General features: G+C 37.5%; 1 protein-coding gene across 1 annotated transcript in view; it reads left to right on the top strand.

The window, feature by feature from the left end:
- Positions 1 to 13779: 13779 nt before the first annotated feature.
- FRMPD4 (FERM and PDZ domain containing 4) overlaps positions 13780 to 19997 on the top strand; it is a 169960-nt gene continuing 163742 nt past the window's right edge. Inside the window, exon 1 of the mRNA XM_053455038.1 lies at positions 13780 to 14159. Within this exon, the coding sequence (XP_053311013.1) occupies positions 14119 to 14159 (41 nt within the window). The 5' untranslated portion in view covers positions 13780 to 14118. The remainder of the gene's footprint in view (positions 14160 to 19997) is intronic.

The following is a 19997-nucleotide window of genomic DNA, read 5'->3' as shown; positions in this document are numbered from 1 at the left end:
TCAGATCACTCTCTTGGGCAATCAGGCTCCCTGTCTGCTGGTCCTCAATTGGCCAGTTGCATGGAAGTCCTCTTGATTTTCCCAAGCAGTCGATTTGCAGTATGGAAGACTGTGTTAAACTGGCACAGCCACCATAGACTTTATTCAAAGGCTGTTCACACCATTAAGACACGGATTACCAGGATATGATGCACCAAAGGTAAATATGTTACATAGTTACATAGGCTGAAAAAAGACATGCATGCATCAAGTTCAGCCTTTCCTATATCTGTTAATTTGTTTGTTGATCCAAAAGAAGGCAAAAAAACTCAGTTTCGCTTTTTCCAATTTTGCACTAACCAGGGAAAAAAAATTCCTCCTTGACCCCAAAATGGCAGTCAGATTTCTCCTTGGATCAATAAGCTGTTTTCCCATAATTAAAGATTATATCCCTGAATATTATGTTTTTCCAGGTATCCATCCAGTTGCAGTTTAAACGTCTGTACAGACTCTGATAAAACTACCTCTGCAGGCAGAGAATTCCACATCCTTATTGTCCTTACTGTAAAAAACCCTTTCCTCTGCCTTAGACTAAATCTCCATTCTTCCAGTATGTATTTAAGGGGGACTGGTCCTAATAAGCTAAACAAGGCCAAATTTGGGCTGGCCCATTCCGGAAGATGGAACTGAGTGGGGCCACGTCACAGGATGTTATGTGACCCTGTTGTAGTAATACCCACTTTAGTGATTAAGTGTATGCATCTGTGCGTGTAACAGTGAGTATATGTGCGTCTTTGTGTTACAGTGAGCGTGTGTCTGTGTGTTAGAGTGAAGAAGAGTGCATGTATGGCTTTACATGGCCCCTGGGGCAGAGGGTGTCAGTCCATCCCTGAAACCACATACACAGTCTCCCACAACACCCCTGAAAATGGTACTCTAGGTTTATAGGTAGGTATTATAGTACTAGTGTTTTAGGGAAACATCCCTTAACAAGACTTTTAAAAATAATATTAGATAACATGCTATTTCTGATTGTGTACTTGAAATGAAAGGGTCCACTCAGTGTACAAATCCTTCCAGAGGATACAAAAAAGAAAAGAAGACATGCCACATTGTGGAACTGGTGGGCAAGGGTCTCACATCAATTCTCATATAGCTCTTATAACAAGCCTCAGCATACATGGACACCTTTATTATCTCATTGTATTAACATAATTGATTAGATGTGACCTAGCTTTTCAGCTTGGGATTCTGAATGACAAAGTATTATCCCCATTGAAAAGCTACACAACATAATTAGTGAAACAAATCCCAAAAAATCAATCTTCAACACATAGCAATTGCCAATCCATTGACATCCATTAGGTTATCAACACTACTTGGAAATGTTACCTTAAGGGGAAACCCCCATCTTTTCTTACCCCAGTATGTGACATATTTACGTTAGCAATGTGTGCTAAGTTACTTGAAAAGCAAGACTACCAGTGTGATTTACATGCAGCAAATCCATTGTTCAGTACAGTTGAATGTCGCCTTTCCTAGTTGGACTTCAAATGCTAAGCAGTACTAGCCTCAGCTGACGTCAGACTGGCCGTACACGAAGAGTGTTGTTGCAAATAAAGATGCATTTTTCTATTTTGTGACAGGGCTTGGCTTGCGTATTTACGCAACTACATAGCATGCTGTGTCACACGCTGTCACCAATCTCTGTTTTCATGAGGTATACTTTTAAACTGAATTTAAAAAAAGTACATCATATAGTTAATAAGTTAGATATGTGAAAAGAGATATTAGAAGAAAGCTATTTCTATCTGTTAAAGTATGTATAAAAAGTGCAGCAGTAGAAATAGCTGCACTTTTGATACACTTTAACAGATAGAAATAGCTTTCTATTTCTATCTGTTAAAGTGTGTATAAAAAGTGCAGCTATTTCTATCTGTTAAAGTGTGTATAAAAATTGCAGCAATACATGTTCTATCAAAGTAAAATATACTATATGAACAAAAGTATTGGGACACCGGACCATTACACCAACAGGGACTTTTATGGCATTCCATTCTAAATACATAGACATTAATACGTAGTTGGTCCCCATCAGCATACCAAGACATTTTGGACAATGATATGATTCCAACTTTATGGACAAAGTTTGAGGGATGGCCCTTCCGTCAGCATGGCTGTTCTAGCTGCAAAAGGGGGGGGGGCAACTATATTATTTATTACTTGATATAGTGCCAACAAATTCTGGAGCGCTGTACAATGGGTAGACATAACAAGTAGTATATAACATAGCAATTTGACTTACGGAAACAACCGGGGAAGAGGGCCCTGCTCAAACGAGCTTACACTAGACTAGAGGGAGTTATGGTGTATTACACAGTAAATTAAAGGTAAACATGCCTTTGTTAGGTATGGAGCAGCCACACTACTATAGTTATTGCGGCAGAGGGACTAGGAAAGGTGAGCTAAAGGAATATGGGAGGAAGGGGGGAGCAATGCTGTAAGCGTCCTTAAACACGTGGGTCTTGAAGTGTTTTGAAGGATTAAAGGCAGGGGGAAAGATGGATGGGGGAGGGCATTCCAGAGAATATGAGATCTTGTAAGTGCGCATAAGAGCTAGAAATCAGAAGAGAGGATAGAAGCAGATCATTGGATGAGAGGAGAGACCGGTTAGGAGTATATTTAGAGATGAGTGATGAGATGTAGGTAGGGGAACCGCCGTGAAGGGCTTTGAAAGTAAGAGTCAGGATTTTAAAATGAATCCTAAATCACACAGGCAATCAGTGAAGAGACTGACCGAGGGGAGAGGTGTTAGTAAGGCAATGGGAGAGGAAGAGTCTGGCAGCAGCGTTCATGGTGGATTGTAGAGGGGTGAGACGGGTAAAGAGGGAGACCAGCTAAGACAGAGTTACAATAATCAAGGCGGGACATAATGAGGGCCTGAGTGGCATCCTGTGTTAGGAGGGGGCGGACGCAGGCAATATATTATATGTCTATATGTCAATGTATTTAGAATGCAATGTCATAAAAGTCCCTGTTGGTGTAATGGTCAGGTGTCCCAATAATTGTGTACATATAATATAGCTATTTATTTGGTGTAGCTTAACAGCTTAAATAATAGATATATAGTTTCTATAAAATTACTCTGCATGTACAATTGAAGAGAAACAAATCAGATAAAGAGAACAATTCTTGCTATCACATTACAATGGAAACATCTTAAATACAGAGATAACCCACACATAGGTTGGTTCTGATGTAAGAATATAATGATTAATGGGTTGTTGTGTGGGAGCCACAAACATCTCTCCCTCTCTTGATTATTCTGAAAGGAACATTTTTATTATCCAACAATTAAATTGGACATCGTGTGTGCAAAAGAAATGTAACATAGTTTAGATCTGCTGAGATTTCATGGTTTGTCTCATCCAGACCAGAATGCTTACCTCCTTTTATTTCCATGTACTAAATTACCATGCTTTGGTGAATTTGCCTTTCAAAAATGGATTAAAATAGGGAGATAGTTGAAGATTTTATAGACGAAATCCACAGAAGAAGATGAGTAGCCTGGTAATATTTATGAGGGTCAGGAATAACAAGTCACCCATGCAGTCTTGGGCAGCATAAGACCCTCCATTTCAGTAGGGCTCTTACCTCCCTAGACATAGCAATTGACTTCAGTCTAAAAGTCTGAAAAGGAGCTGTCTAAAATAAATAAAGGAGCTGTGGTAATAGGTTCATTATGATGATGTTTATCCTCCTCTGCCAAGAAATGTATGGCAGGGACCATGCACACAAATCTTTGCCTAAATTTTAGAACAGTGGAGGGATATCTCTATACAATTTCTAGAACAATGACAATGAGTAAAAAGGATAGGAGCATATTCACTTAAAAAAAAACAATTGTAACATGTAAATGCAGGCGTACAAGCATGGCATTCAATGAATGATGAAAAATTTGCTGTTTTAGTTTAAAAAACTAAACAAACAAATGAGACATGTCCTAAAACATAGATTAATAAGAATTTACATCTCCTTATGAATATATTACAAAAGTTCAGCCATATCAGGTTAACCCAGCAACAAGGGCAGAATAAGCTATACATAATATATAGCTAATATGCATGTTACCTACAGCTCACTGTTCTGTGGATGTATATAATTTAAGAATTGTCATTAATTTAAAGAAAACATGGTTTTCTCATAGTTCTAAAACACCGAAGTAACAATAATGGTACTGATTTCAGTTTCAGTAGATAAATGTTGTGATGGCTTTAAAATAAGATAGATTATTTATTTTGCCAGAACCCTGCTTCCCCTTTACTCACAACACCCCTTTAGCTGGTAACATGTCAATGTCATGGACAGGGGGCCACTGCCTATGGCGTTGCAGTTCTTTAATGGCTCTTGTTATATCTTAAGTGCTCCCCTCTAGTAGGAAGGATGTAAAACCATACCTGGGAACTTTGCAGGCTTAACTACCTGGAGCTCTTGCTCTTCTGGGGGAGTGGCTTCTTTTTAGAGGAAGGGCTAGCTGTGTGTGGTCAGTGCTAGGTGCGCATATAACAATGGCTAGCCCAGGGGAGTAACTAGGAACCACCAGGGCTCTGGTGCAAAAAATGCCCTGGGGCCCCCGAGGTCACCAAGTATCATCTTCTGGTGCCTGCTTTCCCCCTAGACAGCTTGTGAATTCCACATTTGCCCCTAAACAGCTTATCAGTGCCATTGTAGCTTGTGTATGCCATCTTTGCTCCCAAACTGCTTGTCTATGCCATCTTTACCACCAACCAGCTTGTCAGTGAACCCAAACAGTTTGTCTGTACCATTATTGTCCCCAACCAGCTTGTCAGTGCCCCAAACAGATTTTCTGTGCCATCTTTGTTCCCAAACAGCATATCAGTGCCCTCAAACAGCCTGCCTGTGTCATCTTTTTCCTCAAACAGCTTGTCAGTATCCCCGAACAGTTGTCTGGCCCATCTTTGCCACCAAACAGCTTGCCAGTGCCTCCAGTCTGTCTGTGCCATCTTTACCCCAAAACAGCCTGCCTGTGTAATTTTTGCCACCAAACAGTTTGTCAGTGCCCCTAAGTTGGACTTTTTTTTTTAGAGAATTGAATCGAGCCCGTCCCTGCACTCTTTGCCACTAGCTGTGGGTATTACCCGGCACTAAAGGGGTGGACAAGTGGTCACAACTGTTACCCCTGCAACCATGGTATTACAGGGGAAGTGGTTGGGGAGTGAACATTGACAGATTGTCAGGGTCTCCTGGACAATCCCTGGCAGGTATGTGTATAACTAAGAAACTAAATCCCATCCTTTTATACATCTCACATACTGCAGGACCATATGTCACACATGCTGGTCAACAAAAAATGTATGTATGTCTTTCAAAAAAATGACCGATATAGAAAACCCTATAAGTATCCCCCTGTCAAACCATTTCTATTGTTTCCTACAGCAAGCTTCTTAGACATTCTACCAGCCAGTTTATTGAAGGAATTGTTTACCTTGATTGCTATCTGTTACTTTTCATACTCCCTGCTTTGGGAAATAGTGCATGCTGGGAGATTGTGCTTTAGAAACCTATGCACAATTTGCAGCAGCTGTCTCTGTGTAGCAGCAGGGGGGAATGTAGCATTATTATTATAAGTAGCTATTACTCAGAGCACACTTTAACTCGTTAAATTGAAAATGTACATATTGCAAGCAGAATCAGACAAAAGTCATTTGTAAAAAAAAACAATGCTGCTGCTATTTTGGGTATTACTTCATTAAATTCAGTTATTTGGGAATATATACATCATAGCAGTCACACGTAGATACATTCTGTAATGTATTACTCATTATAATTTCATTTAGGGAGGAGAAAAAAAATACACAACTTTGGAAAAACACTTGACAACCTAGAACAATTTTGTATGTAACATACATAAATATATATATGTAGAAATGCAGTAACAGTGCACTGGCATTTGTATTGTGTGTTGCATTATGATGCTTTTTCATTATATGTTCACCATATTGTACTTATACATTTTTTTTTCAGAGATATCAACCACATACACTAGTGTTAAGAGACAAATGTAGTTTGAGAACTCATTTAGTCTTAAGTTCTCACACCAACATAGAATATATATATATATATATACACACACAGTATCTCACATAAGTGAGTACACCCCTCACATTTTTGTAAATATTTTATTATATCTTTTCATGTGACAACACTGAAGAAATTACACTCTGCTACAATGTAAAGTAGTGAGTGTACATCCTGTATAACAGTGTAAATTAGCTGTCCCCTCAAAATAACTCAACACTCAGCCATTAATGTCTAAACCTTGCCAACAAAAGTGAGTACACCCCTAAGTGGAAAAGTCCACATTGGGCCCAATTTTTCCCTCCCTGGTGTCATGTGACTCGTTAGTGTTACAAGGTGTCAGGTGTGAATGGGGAGCAGGTGTGTTAAATTTGGTGTTATCGCTCTCACACTCTCTCATACTGCTCACTGGAAGTTCAACATGGCACCTCATGGCAAAGAACTCTTTAACTCATGCTCTTGCATACTCACTCTCTCACAGGCTCTCTCACATTCTCTCTCACACTGTCACTCACTCTCTCAATGTCTCCCTACCTTCTCTTTCTCCTTTCCCACAGCTCCGCTTCTTCTTTTCTAGTTCTTCTGCCTTCTTTCTTTACCTACTTCTCCACGGTATCACCTCCGTTGATGTGTGTGTATATATATATATATATGTATATATATATATATATATATACATATTTATTTATTTACTTATTTTGCTATTATTTACTGGGGGCTCTAGGGACTTTTTGTGGAATGGAACACAATTCTAGCATGCATTTGCAACTTGCAAGCATGTTGGGGGTTAATAAATCTGAGTTAAAATCTCTCCGCTGTGCAGTTGGAGTATTTTTTGTTTGACACAGCATCCAAACACTTGCTTACATTTACGTATTCTCAAGGAGACTCTGTTCTTTAAGTGTTACATTAAAAATAGAACAGATGGATAAAGACTTGAGATAAGAATTTGCTGGTTTAGTCTTCTTTAATGCCCGTTATAATCAAACTGTTGAAGCGTTCTATACAAAGCTTTTGTAGAAGCGATGCAGTTGGCAAGATGTGCTATTAATATATCTAGCTCTCAAGGGTTATCAAAGTTAACCCCATAATGAACTTTATATCATGAATCTGGTACCTTAGCTGAACTATGACTCCTGCACCCCTCTATTGTATGAACTTTCTAACAGAGAAACAGCAGCAAATAACCAGGCAGCAGCAACCCCTCCTCTACCAGATTAGCTCCAAAGGCAGCCACCTAAGCAATGCATATGTGATGTGTACATTTTCTTAAATCTTCTTTTAGTTTCTCATGTAAGTCATAATCTTGTATCTGTACTGTATCTTCTGCCTTGGGATTTTTACATACCAAGTGCAATATTTTACATTTATCAACATTAAACTGCAGCTGCCACGCTCTTGACCATTTTTCTAATTTACTTACACAATTTGCCATTTGAGTTGCTCCACCCAGAATGTCTACCTTGTTGCAGACCTTTGTATCAAGTCAAAAACACATACCATTCAATTAGGATCTTCTGGAATAGTATTAATACAAATATTAAAAAGTACATGAGGTACCCCACTAGTAATAAGTCCTTTCTCTGAATATTGCACAGACAAACTTGCCATAACATACAAACTTTCCTTTACACCAACACTTTCAAACCAGTAAAACACTCTCTCTCTCGTGCTCTCACTCTCTCTCTCGTGCTCTCGCTCTCTCTCTCACTCTCTCTATCACTCTCTCTCTCCCATCTTGCCTTTTTTCTGTCCCTCTCTCTTCTCTTTCTCTTTTTCTCCTCTTTATCTCTCTGTCTTCCTTGTCTCTTCACCTTTTTTTCATTATCTCCTTACTTTACAAGGGGGAAGTTTATTTTAAAAGGGGGATATGTTAGAACAAGATGTCATAGTCTAAAACCAGAGGGTCAAAGGTTTAGATGTCATGTAAGGAAGTTTTTACGTGTGTCATAAATGGAACAGCCTGCCATCAGAAGTAGTAGAGGCTAATACAGTAAGGGAATTTAAATATGCATGGAAGAGGCATAGAGCTATCCTGAATCTAAGGCAAGATCAAGCACCGATTATGACTTGATCTTACATCAGGAAAAACGGGCACACTAGATGGCCCCAAATAATTCATATCTGCCTTCAAATTTCTTTCTCTTCCCTTTCTCTCTTTTCTCTATCTCCTTTTTTCCTTCTCCCTATCTCTTCCCCTTCTCCCCACCTCTTACTTCTCTCTCTCGCTTCTGCCTTTCAGTCCACCTCTGAAGGGAGCCAGCATGGTGATGGGCACTACAAATTGTGATGAAGGCCACCGGTGTCTGTGTATGGACGCCTTGTTGACCCCTAGACATAGCTTTGTTTTTCTTCATAACATGACTCACAGCCGATGAGATTTTAGGGATGACATGCTTTAAGGACATGGACTCCAGTCATCATTTGTGAGCTTTAGTTCAGATGTTACTATTTGAAGTAACAAACATAGGTACATAGAATTTGACATCAGATAAGAACACATTTAGTGTGTCCTTTTGTTCTTATGCAAATAACAAGTGTTTTTCCAATATCTTCTGGTACCCAGTATGTATTCTGTTTGCATAAGACCACTGCTGTGTTCATGTACAAAACAGTTCAATCAGCAGGATGACACCATTGGATTCTATAGCAAGAAGCTCACTTTGAAATATTGCACCAGGATCAGTTCCTCTACATAAACCTGTCTGCATCTGCACAGCACCTATAAAAGTAACTATATCATCACACACATATCTCTGCTGAGTACTTGTCACTGAGGGTGGCCATATTGTCTTGTCTAAGGTTTGGTATACAGCTGGTCTCTGGTGCTAAAGTGACAACAACTGCACAAGGCTAAACCTAAGACACTATACTCTATTGGTCTTAAACAGAGCCTGCAGTACTTCATTGTCTCCTACCTTTCAGTCTGAAAAGCCTGAGGCACAGGGTCATAAGTTAATAGGAAGTGTACTGATAATGGGGGGGGGGGTGATTGGCTACTAAAGGCCATTTTTGGTTGCTAGATGCTTCAAATCAAGAATTCCATTCTACACTGCATAGGGAAAAGGTGTCTGGTGGGCTTTGCAATGCCATTAATTCTATAAGTTATTTTGAACAGCAAATATAATTTTAATTCTGGGGTATATGTTTTCATAGTTTTCCATTACCACCTTCAGATACCACAAATATATTGAGTGATGAAGCAGATGAACTAGCTGCTCAGTCTGAATCTTGTGTACAGCTATATAACATTTTTATGAGACAATAAACACTATCCTATAGCTTACTCTAGTGATAAACAACTGATCTACTTTAAAATTGTCACCCAGATCATCACCTTAAAAAATACCACATCATTTATTCCAAGTAAACCATGTCTGTATATTTTTGTTATGTGGGTGTAGTTCATAAATATAACCTTGCAGTAAAACCTCCATGTGCTAGGGATATATATTGTACTAATAATAAGGTGTACAATAATGTGCAGGGGTAATGTCTACTGCTGTGCTAAATATAGCCTTATATATAATTCAAAAGCTCAGCTCTCACTCAGATGTTACAGACAAGAGTGACATTTTTTTGTATCCAGTGAATTAATTAACACTTTCTTATATTTAGCTCTATGTAACTGTCTTGATACATGGCATCTGGCTTGTAGCGTTTTGGGAAATAGCAACATGTAGCTTATTTCCCTTTTGTTTATGTTTGTTTGAGATGATAACACAGGGATTTGAAGTTCCCATGTGCCACAAAAAGCACATAAAGAAAGGATATTTCTGCTTGAAAATTGGTCTGTCAGTCAGACCCTGGTGTTGGAATATATTCAGCCGACGCAGTCAGGATGGTTTACTTATTGACAGTTTATCTAGAGACGGCTTTGCATATGCTAGAACTCAATGTTTTAAAATTAGATTTCACGTTCTTCAGCACAAGTATCAGGGATCTTATGTCAAGGGAAATAACGGTGGTACTTCTTATCCTGATAAGTAATATTTGCTTAAATACTTTTAAATACTTTTGCTACTTGTTGAATGGCATAATAGTTACATGCCCCCTATTTTATTACAGTGGTGACCTTGTAGGAGTAGTAGGGGAAACAGTCCCACTATCATGACTCTCATTTGAGAAAGTCCTTGGGGTTGTAAACTTTGTGCTGGTATAATTTGGAGCTGACCTTGGAGGTTCTTGCAACTTTCAAAGTTAGGAAAGCTCCATATGTATCCACCTTTAATTCTCTAAAAGAAGAGTCCTCTTGTTTCACTATGGGAATCGCCTACACACAGTCCATAACCAGTGGGCTACAGTGCAATAACCTGAAACCATTTGCCATATTTGAACTTCATATCCACAACCCGTAGGTTACACTGCAATCACCTGAAACCATATACCATATCTGCACTTCATATCCACATCTGCTACCATACATAGGTTTAAAAGACTTAAAGAGGTGGTTGCTGCTAAGTCTTGCACATTTTCCCTATACACTGAAATGGGCAAACTCCATTCAGCTTCACCTTTAGGAAGAGCTTTAAATACTATAGGGCAAGTTGTTAGTTTTTGTGAGTTACCTTACTTTGTACTGAGACCTTATGAGGAAAATGAATTATTCACACTGGGTATACATGAATTAACTTTACTGTTACATACAAAATGTTTACACAGTTCCCAAGTGGAAAGTAGAAAGGAAACTGCTTTGCAATATAGCAGCTCCATAAAAAGATAATAATCCTTAATTGACTGCAGAAAAATATATATAAATTATATCACTAGAGAACTACAGACATTTGACGTTGACACTAAAAAAGAAAACCAACTACGGTATATTAATTAAATGACATCATTGTGTATCATTGTGTTCCAAAAGGCCAGATTGTTGTAGAATGCGATATACTTGCAGTTATATGTTACTACAAGTAACAAATGGCCCCAGATAAGTGCATAGTTAAATAGGTTAGGACACACCTGGTTTGTATTATCTAGGAAATGCAAAATAGTGCTCAGCTGGAATTATTAAGTTCAAAGTTTTAGTTTACCAAAGTTGGATAATACAATGTAGGAGCTGCATACATAATTTGAGTGATTATATAATTACCTTCATAGTTCCATGAATCATGAAAAATAGAATCATTAAAAATAATTTATATATTGTTTGTTTTATTTATGTATTTAGGTTTAATTGGTTTAAACCTGTAGACGTACAGTCTAGAGAGTGTTGAGGGAAGCACAAACAGAAGGCATAGAAGAAGCAGAAGGTGCAGCTAATGATGTAGATGATGATGCTTCTTGTATACGACTGTTTCATGAAAATGGAGATGGTTTACATTTACTTTACATAAAACATTTATCTTATGTCCATAGCAAAGATTTCATGTGCTGATGACATGGGCTCTGTTCACTTTGTTTGACACAAAACGTCAGGGAAGCCAACTAACATTGCTATTGTTATCATATTACAGTACTGTAACTGGTAGCAAGAAGATCTGTTTCATGTTGTCTTGCAGGTTTGAGGCTGTGTTTTATGTAATTAAGGTGTCTTTTAGGATCAAGTGAATAAGAAACAGTGTAGCTTCAATTGTTCCTTTGTAACTCAAACTTATCATGTTTCACGGTGCATGTAAAGAAAGATAACAGATTAGAAATAGGATTTACATCATGAAGGAGAGGGTAAATTAAAAAGAAATATTTATAAAACACAGGCTAGTACATAGTTCTGCAGGGGCTAAGCTATCTTGTAATTGTATGTTATTACCAGCACATTCTCTTATATCCTTAGGTTTGTGCACATTTTAATGACGTCGACCATCAGCTTGACAGAGTAACCCCGGTGGGTAGTGACTTTCACTTGGGGACATCACTTGCTGCTTCATTAATAATCCTCTATTGGCCAACAGATGTGTTAAACACCCAAATACCAATGTTTTTCATGGACAACTTCATCTGATGAGGAGTATAGCTTACTAGGAAACACCGTAGGTTTGCATGGAAGAACATTATGTAGGAACAGCAACAGTTTTGTTTCCTATTAATAAGGCAGTGTAGCTGCATGTTACTTGAAGCTTGGTTTTGTTTCACTTGTATTTAGCTCAGATTAACTCTCACTGGTTTAGAAGAAAACTTCAAATTAACTATGCCCAGACAGGTTGATATTATATTTATATCCACCTTTCATACTACCATTAACTCTTGAATACAGTATACTCTTAACATAGGAACATAGAATTTGACGGCACGTAAGAACCATTCAACCCATCTAGTCTCTGATGTAGTCCTTGGTCTTGTCTTAGATGTAGGACAGCTTTATACATATTTAAATTTCATTTAGAGGCTGTTTCATTTATCTACTACTCTTTTACTTTACTACTCTCAGTAAAGTAAAACGTCCTTACATTACATCTTAACATCTGACCCTCCAGTTTTAGACTATTGCCTCTTATTCTAACAGTTCTCCTCGGAAATAAACTTTCCTCCTCTACTTATTTAAATCCCTTTAAATATTTAAATGTTTCTATCAAATATCCCCTCTCGTTCTCCTTTCTTCTAAGCTATACTTATTGAGATCCTTTCCTGATATTTTTTATCCTGGAAACCATTTGTATTTTTTTGTAACCCTCCTATGAACTCTCTTCAATATGTCCATATCCTGCTGAAGATGGGGTCACCAGAACTGTAGCAGCTTGAAGCAGCCAATCAGTGACAGGAAAGTGCTCCTACTGAAATCAATTGAAGCGCATATTGCATGTGGAGCGTCTTATTAGAACTCCCCCATCATGTTAGTGCTGGAGCTGACTGGAAGTATGTATATCACTTGCGGGAGAATTATATGTCCAGCTGGGTGCAGGTAAAGAGGCAAATGCATATGGGGGATTGGCAGAGTGCATTTCTTCAAAGGGAACACTATGGAAATTCAAAAGCTCTTATCAGGTGGAGTATCCCCTTAATTTACTGTTTTGTCAAATGCCGTTAGAAAGAAAACTAAAATATATGTTTTACTTTGATGGTAACTTTGTAAAGGCAGAGAGATATTCACATTGTGTATACGAGGTGACATGCAATAATGTATTTACCTATTTATCTTTTGTGTCTACGTTTCTACAATTATTATTTTTGTATTTTGTAGTTTTGTTTTACAACAAGATATGACAGATGCAATAACAAACCCGATAAAATAAATGTACACGCAGTGTGCTCAGTATTTGAATGTATGGAATTACTGGAAGTGTTTATTCTCAGCGAATCTTAAGCTTTTTTTTTTTTTTTTAACTATGACCGCAGGCATCTTCCTTGTCTAGATTTTATAATGTTAAATAATTATTTGCCTAAAAGTGATATAAGCCATTAATGCTTAAACAATGGCGAGCTAGGGAAAGATAACTAATTCCTGGTGTGGAAATGGTTAAATAAATGGCAACACTTTATTTAGAATATATGTGCAGTAGAACAATGTGGCTTAGTAGTTTCATGTGTTTTTCCCCATTGATAGCTTACATAGTTTGTACAGGACCAAACAGAATACACAATAACTATAGGTGCCCATGGTGTTGAACACCTAGTCAGTATATGCTAGATGGAGTCAGTGGTTTGAGGAGCAGAAGGCAAACAGTATTGTACATAAGCTAGTGATTTACTGCAAAGCATTGCTTGTCTGTGCCTGCTTCACTGCTTGCACACTGAATGCTCCTACCTCCCCCGCCTCTTGTTTCTCTTTCACTGCCTGAGATCAGCCTTCTTCAATGAAGAAATCTCAGAAAGATGCTTGGAGGAGCCACATGCAGACAATCCAAGCATCATAAGCTATCATGCTTGATGTAAAGGTGCTGCAAGACGGCTGAGAACCAGGCTCTTGATAAATGGACATTTTATTTTTAGAACTGGATACAGAAATAGATCAATGGTCCTTACGAGTGATTCATTCCCAAACTGCAGAACTGGGATGATACCGTGCTGCATTCTGATGTACAATCCCTATATTTCTTCGAACGTGTGATAGCATCAGGATGTGGCTGAAGTGAATGAAGATATAAGGTGAGCCGAGCTGCATGTATGGACGTCTTTAGCTTTGCAAAGATCGCTAAGATATCCAGGTAAGTTTGGTACTTTCAGATCCTGTGAATGGGGAGCATGTGTGGCCATCCTTACTGCACCTTCTTTTGATTACAAGTGGGGGAGGGGAAGAGACTAAGACATGCAATTTGCAGCACAGATGCTGGTAATGCAACAGCTAGGGTCCTCACATGACTGTACAATAAAGTTGATTTCATTATACCCATTAATGTTAACCCATTAAATGTTTGATGGACCTGCCTGCTGTGATGAGATGACTCGTTTGGTAGTACTGGAAGGCTTAATATTTAGTGATTTGCTAAAATGAATTAGAAGCTGGAAGCTAGACAGACTGTGTGTGTGTATATTATATTATATTATATATATATATATATATATATATATATATATATATAATATACACACACACATAAATATATACAGACACACATTGTACATTGTATATATATAAATGTACGCTGTTGTCAGGGATCATTATGTGCTCAAGAATGTGTTGATCTCTAGTTTCTTACATATCACATGAAAATGCACACAGTTCAAAATGCATTAACACACTGGTTGCTGATCATTATAACACATTATTTAATCCTGCAGCACAATGTGATTAGCTTGGCGGGAGAATTAAATTTTATAAATATTTAACATATGGTAAGACTTATTCACCTGTAAATAAATATCAGCTATTACTATAATGTTTTCTTCTGAGCAATCCTGCTTTTTTCTCGTACAATACTTGTTTATAAATATATATATATATATATATATATATATATATATATATATATTGCATAAACATCAAACATCAGTTTATAATATGTTGCCTCACTCTCTATATTTACTTGAACCAAACTTAATTCTTATTTTGGCAATTCATTTGAAGAAAATAACAGTAGATACACTTAACGGCCTGTGGAATCTATGTGACTTGCAATAGTTATAAAGGATAGCAACTATATATTGCTGAACATATTAACTTCACTGTCAGGATGCTATGAGCAGGCTGAGGTGTGTACTTGTTGATTGTTATACTATATGTGTGCAGAATGCTATAGCTGCGGGAGTTGATTTTGCCACCAGTGAAAATTCACATTTCTTCTGGTGTCAGCATTTAGCTTCTTGCTGTGGATATTGATAGGAAAGGGAAGGCTCAGCTTATTACTAGTCACATAGGGAACTTGGTGGGAAACAGGAAGATGAAATAGAACCCTGTAGCTATCAAAAATCAAGCGCAAGTACATACATCAAATTGCACAAGGAAACATTTGGCAGTTTTTTTTTTTTTTTTTTTTTTTATTATCATCATTTTTATTACAGAAACAGAGGGACCTTCTTTTTAATTAAAATAATTTGAGTTTTAGGAACAACCCTTGGTTAATTAAACAAAATCTGTTATTAGCACACATCATAATTTTGTACAGAACAAGCAATTTGTATTATTATTAGTCTTCATTTCTATTTATTATGTTGCGAACAGCATATGGATAGTGTCTTTTCTGGGGAGGATAAGTACACAATTTGGATCCTTGCAAACCAGTGTAGTTGCAGCTAAATAGGATTAGATTATGAGCTAAAACTTTCTTTTGAGTTTTCACATTGCAGAGGGGATAAATATATTATATTACTATCTTGCATTAAAATTACATTCAGTTGAATTTATACAGAAGATGTTATTGTTAAGGATACAACAAACAGTATTTTTTAACACTAAACCCATGTGATTTGCTGCCAAGAAAATAGCAGCTTTGCTGAATTGTGGAGAACAAAAGTGCTTCAGTTGCAGGATTTTCCTGATTTCTATGTGTATAATCTTCCTAAAGGATTTAGCTTTGATCAAACCATCTAAGAAGTAGTGCTCCCATTTACGATATTATAGTTAGTGCTATTCTATCCTCATATCAACATATAATAACAGAAAATACATTTGTAGAGAAACCACTCCCAACGCTAAAAGATTCTTTACCAAAGTGGAAAAATTATGCTAAATTAATTATATTTTACAGCACGAAGAACACAAAGAAAATAACACAAATTAGGCATTCTGTATGATCTTTATGTATCTTACATATATCTCTGGGGCAACTGGTATGCTATTGTTAGCCATAAACTAATGGATAACTTAGACCTTTTGTTCTATGAATTGCAGATAAAGCTCTGATTCAGTTAAATGCCCACTTAACATGCAATACCAACAACATAACACATTTTCATATTGAGAAACCAATGGGCCCTGGTGCGAAAATTGACCTGTGGCCCCCGACTTCACAGGCAACATGTCCTTCAGTGCCATCTTTGCCATCTAACAGGTTCTCAGTGCTATCTTTGTCCACAAACAACCTGTCTGTGCTAACTTTGTCCTCAAACAGCATGCAATCTTTACCCCAGCCTTCATGTGCCATATTATTCCCCCAAATAGCCTGCCTGTGCCATCTTTGCCCACAAATAGCTTGTCAATTACTGAAGCAGCTTATCTGTGTCATCTTTTCTTCCAAACAACTTGTCAATGCCGTTTCTGCCACCAAACAGCCTGCCCGTTCAATCTTTGCCCCTCCAAACACTTACACACTCATGCTCACATAAACACCTACACACATTCATACATTCTCATTCTAACATTCATTCATATTCATTCCCTCTTGCATCCCCTTACCTCGCCTGCAGCTTAGAAACATAGAATTGGATGGCACATAAGAACTATTCGGCCCATCCTCATTTTTATCGTGGGGCCATGTGAGATGACCCTGTTGCATTCCTACCTCGCTGTGGGCCCATGGTATGTAGGGAGTGCAAAAACAAGTAGTCACAGGGGTCACCCAGGCACCTTAGAAAGGTGGCCACGTCGCAGTTGTAATCACTGGTTTTATGCCACTGATTGGTGAGTGTGCCTTATATCAGAATCTAATACTTTAGATGAGCACTGCATGGAGAGTTTTTCATGCCTTGGAGGAACACTCATGTTGTCTATCTACTTCTGTGGTCGGCACAATTTACATCATTGGAGCATGTAGCTGTTGATGTATAGGGGAAGAATTTGCCTGTTTCTCTTGATTTTACCCCTTATGGATAAATACAGCCTATATTTATGATAGGTTATAATCGGTATGGCACTTGCTTTAGAAAACTGAATGGTCGGAGAGGCAGGTCGATCATGACATATGGAACATGCTGTGAACTCAGGGCTGGATCAATGCATTCTAAACCTGCAGAAACACAAGTTATTTATATGATCACTGGGAACAAATACACGACTTAATACATCTAAAAACAGTGCAGTGTTTTTAGTCAAAGGAAACTTTTCCAACTAGTCCCACACAACAGCTGCACACAATGGCATTCTTTTTTTATTTCAGGGTTGTTGGCCTAGGGAAGAAAATAAAACCTGTGTCAAAGTAATACTTGCTAAAAGGAGTGAGTTCGTTTGATGTGAGGTATTGTTATGCTTTGGTATCTATAGTTTATACAATTAATTTCTATGTCTCTTGGAGCTCATGACTTTTTGCAGACTATAAGGGTAGGGCTTAAAAGCACATTATTTTAGTTTTTTACTTTGTTTACAGAACATAGACATTTTTGGTGGAAAGGAATGTATATAATGGTCATGCTAAGTTGACAACCTAGTTCCTTAAAGCATGTCACTGGCTTTCCTCGTGGCCCAATTAACTAGTCACATCTTATACTTAACATGTATTAGCTGTTATGATTGACTTGGCCTGCATGCTGGAAGATCATATTGAGAAGATGAGGAGATAAAAACATTTATTGTCTTAAATTTGCATAATACCAAGCTCATTCTAAGAGAAGGCCTTGAGTAGTTCTTCTAGTGAAGCAACAGCTTAATGTCCACTATTTTTTGCCACCATATTTTTATGGCATCTTTGGATAGAAAACCTATCATGTATGCAGGGAATAATGTCTTGCTACATTCCACGATTATGTTCCAGTGTTATTTATGAAACGTTCTGATAATACTACAAATCTGGGCAACTTATGTTGTGGTCTGGTGTTAGCTATTTACTTAAACTGTGAGGTTCATTTTTTTTGTTGGGCGGGTGCTGATATGGTATGATATTCTAACATTCTGTACAAAGCAGTGCATTCTAAAACCAGTTTGAAATCTGTCAGAGGGGTATGGCTCGCTGCTTCTTACTGGACAGCAAAGTGCATGCAGTCATTAACATATTATGTCCTGAGTCTAGGCCTAGGGCAGTAGGTCTGTATTCAGGGGGTCTGTTACAAGTTACCAATCTCCCCAACCAGCCTATTTACACTATAGAGGACCATGCCAAGCAAATGCTACCTTTGGGTGCTTTGGCTGGTGCTGGCAAAGTAGTATTTGATGCTATTCATTGATGTCCAGCAATGAGGATAGAGGCTATAGAGTAAGGGGCTGGGGCACTGTCCTAGGTCGGATGTAGGACAGGACCCGATGTAAATACAAAAGTCCATGCAGCATATAGCCTCTCACAGTGCTATCCTAGGCCTTAGTAGGCCACTACTACTGTATAGTACAGTACCATTTTTAAAGCTCTTAAGAAAATTATGGGGGTTGTAATGTGAATCTGCACTCATTTTTGGCACATGCCATGTGCAGAGGTGATAACTTGGCAGATAGAGTGAGGTTAACATTTTTGTACACCCACTTCCATATGGTAAACTGTTTATGCAACAGAAGGTATTGCTGTCACAGTATGTTGGTATTGTTCAAAGCATGCTACCAGCCTGTAGTGTCATTGTTTCATGCATTATTGGCAAATATGGCTAACAAAGCAAAAACTTTGAATTTTCACCAAAAAAATAATCAGAGTCTTTACAATTAGTATTAATTTAATAATACCATGAAAATTGGCATTAAAAGTTACATGGATGCTTTGGTCTCATGCCGCATAAACCCCAATTAACTCCACACAATATAAGAACATGCATTTTTATTTACATGTCATTTATATACACACTAGTGCTTTATCCCATCAGATAACAACAGAAGCATCTAATTATTTATACACTGTTCCTCTGGGAGCCTGACATATTTTTTTACCAAACCTAAAGTAAAGTAAGATTAATTAACCAAACAGACATACTTGACATTCATTAAATATTGTGTGCTTACTGGAGTATCAGATTTATGACAAAATGCAAATAGTATGGCAGGCTCCGCTTTTTCATTTCTTTTTTCTTTAACGGACATATTATATTTGTTTTTACTTTGCGGGTTATAAAATATTAAGACTAATGCTAATTAATTAATTAAAGGAAGATTTTGAATGTTTAGCTATGAAAATTATGAAGTCACATTTTCGGTAGGGTTGATTAAATATATAATTTTAGTCAAATGGGTGTAATTATGGTAACATGTAGTTTTTATAACATAAAATAGAAATATTTTAAGCCTCACAAATAAATCCTATATTAAAATGTTTTTTTTCAAATACCATTAGTATGTCAGTAGCATAAATCCCATGCAAGGAATGATACAGTGATAATAATAATAAAGACAAATAGTGTACTAAGTATTATGTCAGCTAACAATAAAGCCCCAGGAAAAAAAATGTATAAAAGGGAATTCTTCATTCCATTTGCAGTGCTTTACATAGGCCTGAATCAATAACAACCGTTATTTGTAAATAGGTCATAGCCCGGACAGTTGTGATGGCATTATTAAGGCACAAAGACAAAACACATGTGTGTTTCAATGCAACATAATTAGAGAATAGCAACCAATGGCAGTGCTCCCATCATTTAGCTCGGTACACCCAAGGTTAAAATTTGTTGTAGTCTCTTTCCGTTCCTGGCAGTAATAGACAGACTAGGTTTATATATTTAGAGCGGACCAATTTATCCAAAGGGCATCTGGAGTCACCTGA

Source organism: Spea bombifrons, chromosome 2, assembly GCF_027358695.1.
Source record: "Spea bombifrons isolate aSpeBom1 chromosome 2, aSpeBom1.2.pri, whole genome shotgun sequence".
NCBI lineage: Eukaryota > Metazoa > Chordata > Amphibia > Anura > Pelobatidae > Spea > Spea bombifrons.
This window is presented reverse-complemented; position numbering and strand designations above follow the sequence as displayed.